Consider the following 13274-nt stretch of genomic DNA (forward strand, 5'->3'; position numbering starts at 1 on the left):
GCACCAGTTTTGGAAAAACTTTAGATTTTCAGGAGGTTGCTTTTTTTTCATCCCCAGTTTGACTGGAAGTGAGGATGTTGTTGACTTCTTTCAAACAATTGTAGACTGTAAACTGCATGAGGGTGTTATCAATTTTTCCTATCTTTTCTGTCAAAGTGGTTTTTTGCTCACATTTGTATGTGCATAAATACCAGTACCAATACTAGGTAATATCTGCATCATGGTTCCTTGTTGCAGCCTTCAGAACTCATGATTCATAAACTCCGTGTTTCTTGAGCAGATAGATTCCAATGCTGGGATTTGGAAGATAGGTAAATGTGAGTGGAAAGCCAATACCCTTTTGTTGTCCTCTAATCTACATGTATTGATATTCTGAAGGGAACCCTGGTACATGACTGAGAAAAGTCTAATATAGTTTTTACTGGGTACCAGCCTTAACAAAAGAATTTGGTTCCAATGGTCTGTTGTTGCTAATTGGCACTATTCCAGGTAGCCCACAAGCGGCAAGGTGTGTAGTGCAGTATTCCAAATGCATCGATACCCCCTAGCTCAGTTTACAAAAGTGCTGGTGTGGAATGCTGGATCTCTTACAACAAAAATTCATCTGGTCTCCCAAATACTGCTTTTTCTTCAATTCACAGTGTTCTCCACAGAGCAATTATAGAGCGGTGGCCACAACTCTTTAACCCTTTTCCTGCAGACAGTAATAACTGTATTACTTCCCCATCAGCCAAGTCAGTGAAAAGCGGTATTGAGCCAAAACATGAAGTATTTTCACCCACTTGGCTTGGTATGTTATAGCATCTTTTGTCCAAAAAAAATCAATTTTACAGTATTATGTTTTCAACAGCCTTCAAATGTACAGTATTATGTTAAAATACATCATATGGAATACGTTGTGTTTCATTAATTTTAACCATCTTGACCTGGTGGTGAAATATGGACTTGGCAGGAAAAGGGTTAATTTTTGTAGAAAACTCATTACCATAGCAATTATACTGTTTGCTATGCAAATTAGCCGCCACTCTACCAGAAAATCCTGGGGAGAACACTCATTCATGATGCTCAGTGAGAAAGTGATTTCATCAACCACTGATATTAAAATTTATCATATATAAAAAAATGTGATATCAGGGTAATTTTACCTGAAACCAGTTAATAATGCCATGTGTTTTTCCTTGCAGACAGAAAAATACTTAAGCTTAACTGATTTAATTCAAGAACATCCAGAGAAGAAAGAGCTCATTTTAAAACATATGAAGGGTGTCATAGCATCACTCCTTGAAAAGTAAGTAGACAATACTATTGTCAATGATAAGATCTGGTTGTCAGAAGTTTAAGGTAGTATGTGCCTCAAAAGTGAAAGACGTAAACTTTTTCTCTAACTTTCCTCAATGAAACTTTCAACCATTCTCTTACCAAGTCAACAATAAAAATCAGGGGTCACCGTGCAAAGTTTTGAACTAGCGAAATAAATTACCCAACATTATGTGATGTTTGAAATTCAAAATGGCTGCCATTCCTGTGTTAACTCAGTGGGGGAAAATTAAATTTTGGATTTTTGAAAAACTAAGACGGTGAAATCTTTCTCCAAGAACTTTAAAATGAGCCCCCACAAGTGGTAGATCTGAAGAGAATTGTAGAAATTTGAGAGACCAACTGTATGTCCACAATGCACATTCTACAATTGTAACATGGAGTTTGTTTAACCCTTTCACCACCATGGTTTCTTCCAAATCCATTGTTTTCTATGGTAAAGTTGGACCTGTACACAGGGAACTGGGGGTGAAAGGGTTAGGTTCAGTGAATTTTAAATTCTAGATCCTTCCACAAACTCCATTTGATTGTTTGTGTCTATGCTTTGTTTACATGTACATGTAGTCTCAATATTGATTTTCAGTTTACAATGTCAAAAGTAAAATCACATCTGTCTTTGTAAGTTGTTTCCAAATTTATGTGAAACATGCTTGGTTGTTCAAAGTAGGTTAATTTAGTAAGATTCTGTTTGGCTTGCATAGGGAAAAAATTAATATTGATGATTACAGCCAACGATACGATTAATGTTTTTCATTTGAATGAGGATGTAAACACAAAACAACAACAAAAAATATGATTTTGGCATTGTAAAGATTTGTAATGTAAAACAATCACACAAATGTGGAAAATCTGTCCTTGTGATCAGTCATGTGTCGTAGTCCAGTAACTAACTGCTCTCAAATCAAATACCTATTCAAATTTGCACAGCAGCACAATATTACATGAAACTTTGTCAAGGAAAACGTGAGGACTTTGTATATGAGAAGAGGAAAAACTAATTCAATTTTTTTATTTTGCAGGTCAGTTGTCAAACACAGTATTGTACATAAAACCTTGTTTGATTATTACACCAATGCAGATCTGAAATCCAAGATAGTAAGTTAAATACATTAATTTGTCTTCTCTACAACAACAAAAATTGTGCATGTAAATTACAAATTAACATAAATTAACATAACAATAGTATCAAAGTTGGAGAAACATTTTATGTACCGATGACCCAACAGTAAAAACAATGCATGCCAGATGTGTTTTCTACAGTGAGTGTGTTTCCAACCATTTGTGTGTCAAGACAGTTTGTTTTCAAAGCAGCGCAAATTTTTGCCCAGTGTGTGCTTAACCCTTGAAAACAGTAGATGAATTCATTAGAAAACACAGTCTTCTTTTGGATTTATGCCCATACATTTAAGATTGCCAGATTTTTTATCACAGTTGCAAAATCAGTCCTGGGACTTGATAGTTTTGCCTTTTTGAATATTAATGAATGCCATGCAATTACTATGCAATGTACTCTTGTAAAATTAATCAATTCACGAAACATTTGATCATTGTTCTCTCTCTCTCTCTCTCTCTCTCTCAGGAAATCATAGAGAGTATGCGGGAAGTGGTTGTACAAATCCTACACACACATGAAGGTAGCAGAGTGGCCATGCAAAGTATCTGGTTCGGCACAGCCAAGGTAGAGTAATGTCACCAACCAGATAGAATACTCATTGTGATTTTCAGCCACTGTTCAGTTTTTTCCCAACATTATAACCGTCTTTCTACAGTACTGCTGTTACTTTTAATGATTTTATAATGAGTTTCTTATTCTTCCTGTATTCCCCAAAGTACCGGTATGTTGAGATACGCAGTATTCAGCTTGTCAACTTGGTCTGAACATGTGTGCACTGCACTATTATTGTGGAAAGTGATTTCTTGACCATACTGGAATTCAAATGTAAACAATAACAGTGCATTTTACACAAACAGACACTGTGTTGACAAGCTAAATAATAGGTTTTTTAACATTCTTTAGGAAGTAGAATAAGATCTAGCAACTGACCTACAAAACTAAAAAAATCATAAAAAATAAGAAATCATGAAAAGTTAAGCTAATGGCACTTTAAACCCCAGCAGCAACATCTATTAATGTATTTCTTCCTGGTGTATGATATCATCAAATTTTTATAGCGATGACAGCCATTTAGTTCTGTAAGCCATGTTGGTGATATGTCCAGCTTGCACCGACCTAAAGATGTAGAAAACATGCAAGTTCTAGTTCTACCTGTTATTTGAACAGCGCCCTCATCATCACTGCACACCAGGCTGTTACCACAAGGCAGCTCCTTTAACCAGTGAACTTCCTGTTGATTACCATGTATTGTTGAGTTTTGCAAATTATTTCACAAACAAGTCTAAATTTCTGAAGTAATGCCGAATTTTCCAATGCATCTCTTAACATTGGCAGTCATAGTTTTGGGTAAATCCCGAGACATTATTCCCAGATTCAAATTGACAGACACATAACCTTGAAGAGTATTTCAACAAAGGGACTCATGGCTCTCATTCAGTACAGTTACATAACATAACGCCGGTTTGAAACTGTAGTCACTGAAATAATGGGGACAGGTGAAGCACTAACTAAGGCTTCAAGGACTCATGTCAAAGGTCAACTCTTATCATTGACATAGAAAGTACACATGATGACCTTTGCCCTCTTGCTTTCTCTGGAAAATTTACCTGATGTATACACAGCATCTTGATTCTTAGCCTTTTCTTTCATATGTCAAGTGCTTTTGAAGATAAGTATGTACATCACCAAAAAAATGCAAGAATTATTGTAAAGGACACCATAAAAGGCCACCATTTTTTGATGAAAAGCTTTTCAACATGGATATGTACAGTACTTTGGTCAAAACCCCTGCCTGAAAATTTGAGGAGGGGGAATTTGGTTCTGGTTCAGATTTAGGGGGATAGTAAATTTCAGTCATGCAAATGTAGGATTAAAGCAGTGATCAAATATCAAATAAAAGCTACCAGTAAATGCTATTGAATTGATATTAGATGTGTTTCATAATTTTGGTTCACAGGATCGGAAAGCTATCATAAAATCCTTCAAAACCTTTGTTGTGAAAATTTGTCAGGAAGAATATGGGAATCTTGTGTTGGCAGCCATCTTTGATGCAGTGGATGACACTAAACTGGTTTCCAAAGTAATTTTAAATGTAAGTATTGACCAAAGTCATTTTAAATGTAAGTTTGGACCAAAGTCATTTTAAATGTAAGTTTGGACCAAAGTCAATGTAAGTATGTATGTATGTAAGGATGGATAATTGAATGATAAAAATTAATAATCCTTTGTTATGCATTTCTGCCAATTAATGATATTTTGTCGACTTTCCTATGAAGTATAGATAGTTATGTGGTACAGTGGGAGGCATGTGTAGTAGGCTAGGTTTTTTGAAAAGTTCAACCCTTTCACCAACGTGGTTTAGCCCAAATCCATTGTCATCAACACTGATTTAGGACCCAGCCACAGGGAATTGGGTGAACAAATTAAAATGGCTTGCCTCAAGCTTTTTTTTTTCTTCTGCTTTGTCACCTTACCAGATGACCTTGATGCCAATTAAGTTTCGCATTGAAGGAGCTTTTGTTTGCGTTAACCCTTTTCCTGCCAGACAGTATCACTTCCCCATCAGCCAAGTCAGTGAAAATCCATATTGAGCAAAAAACATACATATTTCCGCCCATTTGGCTTGGTCTGTTCCAACAGCTTTAGTCTTTAAAAATCATGTTTACAGTATCTGTGATTTCAGGGGCCTTCAAAGGTTCATTTTTTTGTTAAAAAACGCACCCAATTGACATTGTGGTTCACTAGTTTGAACGAACTTGACCTGATGGTGAAATATGAACTTGCAAGGAAAAAGGGTTGATTAAAGCTGTCCCAGGCTTTCCACGTCTTCTTTTGCTGTGACACCATACCTCTGGTCACAAGGGTAGGATTCTCATAATGTGCTGCATGCACACACAGATTTTGCTGAAGCTGACAGAAGTTTAGCCAAAGTCTAGCTTTATTACTGCAGGTTATGACAGAAACCCTTACCTGTGACATTTATAGTTTTCATTAAACCTATGGAATTTCAGGTCTTTGGAAAGAATTGTGTAGTTCCAAAATTTGACAACTTATTCATGAATTTGCTCCATATGCATACTCCTTTTCCCCAATAATTATAAATTCACATTTTTTTAGCGCAATCGTTTCTCACCAAACCTTCACTTGGTAATTTTTTTTTCAAAACTCAGCATTTCTGCAAAAAAGATTCTTCTGTAATTCTTGCTGTATGGATTTTTTTCTCATTTTTTTTACAACCAAGTTCTTAGATTTATTGGTCTAACCCACTGGTACAAGTGCTGTACCTCTTCTGTTATTCGTGCTCTCCTAACTTCATAAATCTGTTTCATAAACTTCCAGTAGTTTTGTGTGATAAAGCTCTTCCTCTTTTGAAATCTATACTTGACAGCTTTATTTGGAGGAAAGAAGTGCACGTATCGATATGAAGGTTTCCTGATTTATATTCATAAGAGTTGAATGGATGAATGGTAATTCTGACAGGAAGTGAAAGCAGTTTATTGCGTTTTGATCCATGGTTTGGTCCAGGCAGGTTGTTTTCACTGATAACATTTGACCCTGTACAAGGAGACAGGGGTCAGAGGTCACTTCCTGTGTTGTCAGACAGGCCGCAACCTTTCATATGTTCCTGAAACCATAGACATAAATCTTTATGAGTGCAGTCACAGGTACATGCAGTGATGGACAACAGTACAGTCCTGGACTATGAATGAAATATTGCCTCAGTGTTACCTGAGGGTGATTTGTAAAATTCACAAGATTGATACTGCCGTGCTTACGACAGTGTGCCCTAAAACGTTTTAGAACTCTCTCAGACATTTTAGAAATCGATAGAAATTTTTCGTAATATTTTTCTCTCATCAAATGCCGTTTTTTGAGTCATTGGTGAGTTATTGTCACCCAGTGAGGCATCTGGTCATGTTCCTATCAGTCCCTAGCACAGTGAGTGTATAGTTTCTATGAATGGCTTTTACGTCCATTGGTGTTCGAAAAAGGGCGACAATGCAGGAAACTAGAATCTGAGATGACACATATGCACACATGCACGGACACGTGGACATGCGTGCACAGAACGTGGCACACACACACATACCGGTACAGTGATACACCATATCAGTGAGTTAGAACTCACTTCTGCCACCTTCTTTGTCATTTACCTCATGTCCATTGCATATGGCATGTAAAAAAATTTGTCCAATTACCCATGGCTATCATAACAGTCTGTTTTACCAGCCTCTGTATTTCAGTTTCTGATATCACCCTAGCATACATGTACATACTCGTTTAGCACTTTCCTTTCCAGCCTCCTTTCATTGTGTAAATGTTGTCAATATCCTCTTTTGTGAACACCTTTTTTAGTAGGCTGTGCTTCGAAATTAAAAGTCTTGCCTTTTGCTCAAATTTCCGTAAGCTTACAGATTACACCATTCCCTTTCAAATACAAGTTTGCAACCTGAGAAACAAATTACCCAATGTTTACCAACATTTGAAAGTCAAAACGGCAGCCATTGCTGTGTTAGTCTATTGGGAAAAGTAAAATCTTCGATTTTCACAGAAATCAGCCAGTGAAAAGTATATTTACTCCATGGGCCACAAAATGAGCCTCCAACAAGTGGTAGACCAACAAAGTACGGTAAAGTATCTGTCACAGAGGCACATTCCTACCCTAGGTATTGTTGTATGAGTTTGGGAGAAATAAATTACACAAAAGTTAGTGTGTTTATGTATGCTGGCGGGTGTCAGAATATTTTCCATTGAAGCTAGGAGATATAACTATTTATGAGTTTTCATTTCAATAGGCAGTGAACTTTATGGAAACGAATTGAAAGGGACAAACCTAGACAGACACAACAAAGCACGGACTTTGTGAAGGCAGTTGTCTTACTTTGTGTACCTAGTAGGTTGTAAGCGTGTTTTAAAGGGTAGCATTGCAGCGGACTTTACTGTACCTTGATAATACAGTGTATCAGGGTTCTCCACAAGGGAATGTTTAGGGATGGGCCACTGTTCTGTTTTTGGAACCGTCTATTCATATGTTAATAACTGTACAAATGAATTCATTTTCGCAACAAAAGAATATGCAAATTATGCATTGTAATGAAAATCGGCTGCCCCTCTGTATCCCTAAGCTGTTGAAAACACTGGTGTATGGTGTACACTCATTGGGTGCATACAGTGTTTCCGCTGCCCGCTCGCCAAATCGCAAATGCGAGAAAAAAGTAGCGTTTTGCGAGAAGATTTTGGCAAAAGTTAGCCAAACTTGCGAATCGAAAATTGCACTATGACGTCATCACTTTGTCTGTCCGCGGGCACATCGATGTCCTGCATTCAACTTGAGACGTCATACTTTATCTCTCTACATCCCCGACCTTATGCGTCAGGAGATTCTATTTGTAACACATACAGTATGAATAAATTGTAACGAAATAACTCACAAATCAATAGTACCGCATGTATATCATGACCACTTGACTAAAATGTTGCGAAGTTTTGGGTTTGACTACGCGCAATGTGTGATAACTCCGTGCAGTGACAGCCATGTCATCGTCAACACTGAAGGATCGTAGTGACTGTGAAACTAAGCAAAAACGGCAAACTTTCCTTTTTGACTTTGGCTGCTCCACCAATATGGGGGGAACCACCCCTACAACACACATTCTACGCGCAAGTAAAGCTATGAAATGGAAAGAAAGATTACTAGATTATGATCAATGTACGAAAGTCGACCGTGAATTTGGAAAGGAAGGTAGCGGCATGCATACACATGGCATTTTTAGAACGTAGAGCGAGTAAGGCACACCTGAATAGCGAAACTGTTCGTGGTGTATTGCTGCCAACAAGAAATACCTTTCTGGCGTTAGAAACTTGTGTGAATTGGCTTCCTTAATATAAATTCGCGGCAATTTTCAGTGTATCACGGACCGTGGTGTATTGTGACGTGACATCGTATACAGACTTTCAGAGAAGGCGCTCGCTCGTCCGCTGAGTCGGCCAAGTTCCGCATTCACATCGTGCAAATACGCTAAGTCTTGTCGCGATATTTGAGCATTTAACTTGATCATCAGTGAAACAAAAAGATGTTTTTCCATAGCAAAATGGTATATATTTGATATTTTACGGTTCTGTTTACATAATAGACGTGAACATTTGGATTTATGATCCGTGATTTCCGCGATCCATGGCATGATTCAAGTGGCTGTAAATACACACTTACGTCTTTGATGATGACCCCGACCCAAGCGCCATTGATACGCTGTGCGCTGTCCGAGCTTCGCTTGCTAAACTTCAAGCGTAAAGCAAATGTATTGGAAGTCTAAAAAAATGCACGTATTTCTCAAGTCTGAGAGTATTTTACTTTCGAACTGCTGCGATAATGGACATCTGATTCGTTTGAAAAAACTAGTATGCTGAACCAGGTTTGGTGCCGATGTCTGTAGCGATATGTACAGTATCGCACGATAGCGATTTCAGGTTTGTTACTGAATCGAATATAGTTGCATACGCCTAACTTTGGACAAGTGTCGCTTGAAATTCGGACAAATTTTATGTTGTATGCGTGGATGATGTGGCACCTTGTAATCTGAACCATAAATTGGTGTTACTTTTAGTATCCATAGTAGCACTAACAGGGTTTATTTCCGTCATTCTTACGGAAAATGCAGACAAATATTTATTTTTGCATATTAATGAGAAAGAAATGACGTCATTTGTGATCAGTGGTATCGGCTTGGCTAATTGAATATCTCGTTTGGCGAATAATTTTTTAGGGCTTCTAGCCAAATTTGCTACAAGATTTTGGAACCCAGGGGAAACACTGGCATTGGAATTAGAACCAATGATGTGCCTTTCTGACTCGAACAACAAAAAAGTCTTGTAGGTCTCAATGAAGCAGGCATACAGTGAGGACATTTGAGATGAAAGCTAGACACCCAACGTTTCAAGAGAACAAAGTTTGAAATAAATGACCATGATAAGCATATTACAATAATCAAAATTTTACTCACTTCACAATGAACAAGAACTACAGTAAGTTTTGAGTAAATTAATTTTAATAAAACCGAACAGATTGTACCGGGCCTTAGTAAACGATATATCTCACTGATCGAAACAAATCGGAAAGGCTGTTTTGGTGTGATACCAGTCAATTTCAAAATTTCAAAAGAATTTAACTCCTCTGGCTGGGTCAAATTTTCTGAAATTTTCACATTATGTTCTTTAAATGCTATATAACAAAATGAGTATTTTGTTTGGCAATAAAATTCTTACATTTTGAATAAGAGGCATTTTAATTTTGCTTATCATGATTTTAATAAATTTTTTGAGTTTCAGTCTTTAACCCATGCCATTTTAGAATGAGGATAGATAGTGCAAAATGAAATAGTCATTTTTTACGTACACTCTTCTTTCAAGTGAAACATTACATTTCAGAAAATAGCGTCAAGTTTCTTACTTAAATTAATTTTTATCAATAATACCAAAATTGAGGGTTTTTACCCCAAATATACACCCACTTCACCCTTTTAGTAAACTACTGCTACCATACTAAACTTTAGAATCTCTGCTTTTTGAAAACATATACCGGTAGTATGGGGGGGTTTCCGTGTTGCTTTGAAAAAAACTGTGTTGGCAACATGCAGCTCCACCTTAACTGTAATTAGTCTAATGGGACTGTGTCTCTTGTATGATACCTTTTCTGATGTATGTGTTAAGGGGGAGACCCACATTCGCAGACATTTATCTTTAACCTGATTTTTCACCATTAAAATGAATCTTTAACCCGACATGTAGTATATGTTTGGGTAGCTTGACAATTGAAGATTATAAAAATGGTCAGAATATTTCAAAATCTGTTGCGTGTGTTTGTTTTGCTCAAAAATTTGTGTTTTTGAGTTTTTTCACTTAAAAAGAGTGTAAGTACGAGAGGGTGATGGCCATTGGTGAGCGCGTTTACTGCAATCGATAGCAGGGTAAGGTGTGTAAAAAACCGTGTCTTGGATTTTGATACTCCTCTTGTTTTTGCACAATTAGCCTTGAAAGTGAGAAGTGGTGGATTCTGAATAAATTAACGGCTTTTGTCCACGTTTGTCACGATATCTTTTGTTTCTGGAACATTATCGGAATTCTGAGACATGGTTTTGTAGAAACAGTCACTAACTTACAACCTGTGCAAAGATGAGGCTAATCCGTCAACGTGGCGCCAAGTTACACTCTCCAGAAGTTGCAATACATTGCCAAAAACGGAACGGAGTAAATCGCAGAAATGTGTATGCGACCCTTGGAGTCGCACAAAGTCAGCTAAAATTCCGGTTCGCTCACATTTTCGGTGGAAATTCCCAGCCCATAATGAAGTACAGGACTTTTTACACAATTGTCTGAATTTGTGGTATGAATGAAATGATACATGACGTGAAAATTGGAAGAAAATGAACACTGAAACGGCCAGTTCGCGGCGTAAGCGTTAGGCTTTATTTACACAACTGTCATTCCGAGCTAAATCTGGGGATAATCTTCTTGCTAAATACAAACTAGCGTATTACAGGTGCCGCCAACTAAGCTGTTCGTGCAAAAAGGTGTTCGTGCGAAGTTTTCATCGGGCGGGCAAATTTCAAAACTAATCAGCGGGCGGGGAGAAAAATCTATATTTACTGTGGGCGGGGAAGAAATTTCACTATTTTCAGTGGACGGGGAGAAAATTTTTGACAGTGGGCACCGGAAGATACGTAGAGGGAGGGGAAAGCGGCGTGGTTGATAGAACTTGAGGGGAGATTTAGCGCCTAACTTAGAGGGGGGCAATGTTCTCAGCTATACTGTCAGCTGCTACCACGGTTTGCGTTAATCTGGGTTGCCTAGTAGGCATCTAGTTGGCAATGCGACATTTCAGTAGTGGGGAGAGGGCAGAGGGGAGCTTGAAATGTTGTGGGGAGTGGGGAGGCGGGCAGACTATAGATACTGGAGGGCAGCGGGCATCAAAATTCAGTGGAGGGCATATTTTCCGTTTATGCCAGTGGGAGGGCAGTTACGAACAGCTCTACTTTCCCCTCCAAATTTTGGGTCAAGGTCAAAAATACGAAAAATCGGTATATCAGCCTTCAAAACATGTTTTGTGATGATTTTGCGAAATTCATGAAATTTACCAGTTGGCGGCACCTGGTATTAACTGTGCACTGTAGTGTACCAGTTAAAATTTGATTATCAAGCGAAGAAATTGCTGGCTGCATATATTCTTCGTAAAAATTATGTGATTTTGCATGCCAAGTCCGATGACATTGTGTTTTTCTCTCTTTTGGTTGCGCAATCGTCACCGCGTTTTCAGCTTCCTGCCCGGAGAGAGACATGTGACAATGAATTTACAATGTGGTACATACCGACAAAGACGGAGTTCGTTCAGACGCCGTGTTGCGTACGTTAGCTTTTACGTTCCGTACCACCACATTCCGCCTTGAACATAGCAAGGAGCTAAAAACGGACAGCTACATGAACGCGGTTTCCGACCTCAGAAGCACCAGTGCCGGGCTAACTTTGTGTTGTGCCAGGTTAGAACCCATCGTTAGTATGTAAAACAATTTCCTAATAGCAAGATAAAAAGTTGGCGAAAAACTGAAATAAATCGATACTGACACGAAACTTGAACAATTCTAAAAGCGACTTGTTTCGGCTTCGCGAGTACCATGGAGGCGAGTACCTAAAACACATGTGAATCTGTGACCACGCTGATATTAAATTGAATGCGTCATTCTAAAATCGCGACGGTCGAATTTCGTACAAGTAATGAAATGCGTGAAACTTCAGTGAAACAGTTGAATAACGCGTTGGCTGATATGTGGAAACGAGCATTCGTCGTTCTCCGGTGGCATAATAACGACGATAGAGAGACCAGCAGCACGCTGTTTTCAGCGTGGTTGAGTTTATCCACAGGAGAAAGTAGTTGCTGATTCGAACAAAGCATGTTAATGGTTGTTTAATTTTTTCAAGTTCATGGAAATTATTCTATCATTTTCAATTTTGGTTTCTTTAAATTTACCGCAGAAGTTTATAATTACCTAATAACAATTCAATCGCAATGATTTTAAAGCTATACCGACATGAATTTGTGCTGTGAAATATCGCATACTTTTCAATCGAGATTGATTTCGACCCTGGACTTCGAGTCACTTCATGAGCAGTCCGCCAAATAAAAGTTCAGTTGATCGAGACAAATTATGTCTGCTATATGATTAGCTCCGGTACAGATTAAAAACAAATCACGGCATCATTTTAATGTGATATAGCATATTAACTGTACGTGCGTATCCACATCACGTTCCCTCTGTGCCCGCATAGAATTTACAAAACAATAGGCTTACGTTTCCAAACCGGGCAGAGCAGACACCGGCGCTATTTTCTCGTTATAAAATTTCGAACTATTGCCGTATTTCTAATTTCTACTGAGAGGAATGTTGCTCTCCCAACTGTCGAAACAAAAAAGACGTCGCAACCATATTCACAAAAAATATAGAAAACTTGTGGTGACGTACAGGAACGTAATCTTCATTGTATGCTTTACGTGTAACCGTAACGTATTAAGCGGGGCCGGTAACAGTTTTGGTTGCCGGATATCACTGGGCATTTGCCGACGTAAACAAATCATCTGACATTTTTATCATCAGTCGCAATTAGTTCGGAGCGGGATCAATTTTGAATGTCGGACTTCATTAGGTGCAGACAAACATGTAAACTGTTATCAGAAAAAGACGTAATTTTTGGATTTTCGGAGTTGCCTAGTTTGATTGGGGCGGGGTCAGTTTTGAATGTCAGACTATACTTTGCATTGAGTCCACGTCATTTGTTAGCGGACACAAATGTACGT

At 38.2% G+C, this 13274-nt stretch overlaps 1 protein-coding gene across 3 annotated transcripts in view; it reads left to right on the plus strand.

Annotated features, from left to right (window-relative positions):
* Positions 1 to 13274, plus strand: part of LOC139135259 (pumilio homolog 3-like) — a 48536-nt gene that overhangs the window by 22238 nt on the left and 13024 nt on the right. For all 3 annotated transcript variants that reach the window (XM_070702569.1, XM_070702560.1, XM_070702576.1), the window contains 4 exons: positions 1185 to 1288; positions 2337 to 2412; positions 2897 to 2995; positions 4389 to 4523. In XM_070702569.1, the coding sequence (XP_070558670.1) occupies positions 1185 to 1288; positions 2337 to 2412; positions 2897 to 2995; positions 4389 to 4523 (414 nt within the window). The remainder of the gene's footprint in view (positions 1 to 1184; positions 1289 to 2336; positions 2413 to 2896; positions 2996 to 4388; positions 4524 to 13274) is intronic.

The sequence above is a fragment of the Ptychodera flava genome, chromosome 1, assembly GCF_041260155.1.
Source record: "Ptychodera flava strain L36383 chromosome 1, AS_Pfla_20210202, whole genome shotgun sequence".
NCBI classification, from domain to species: domain Eukaryota; kingdom Metazoa; phylum Hemichordata; class Enteropneusta; family Ptychoderidae; genus Ptychodera; species Ptychodera flava.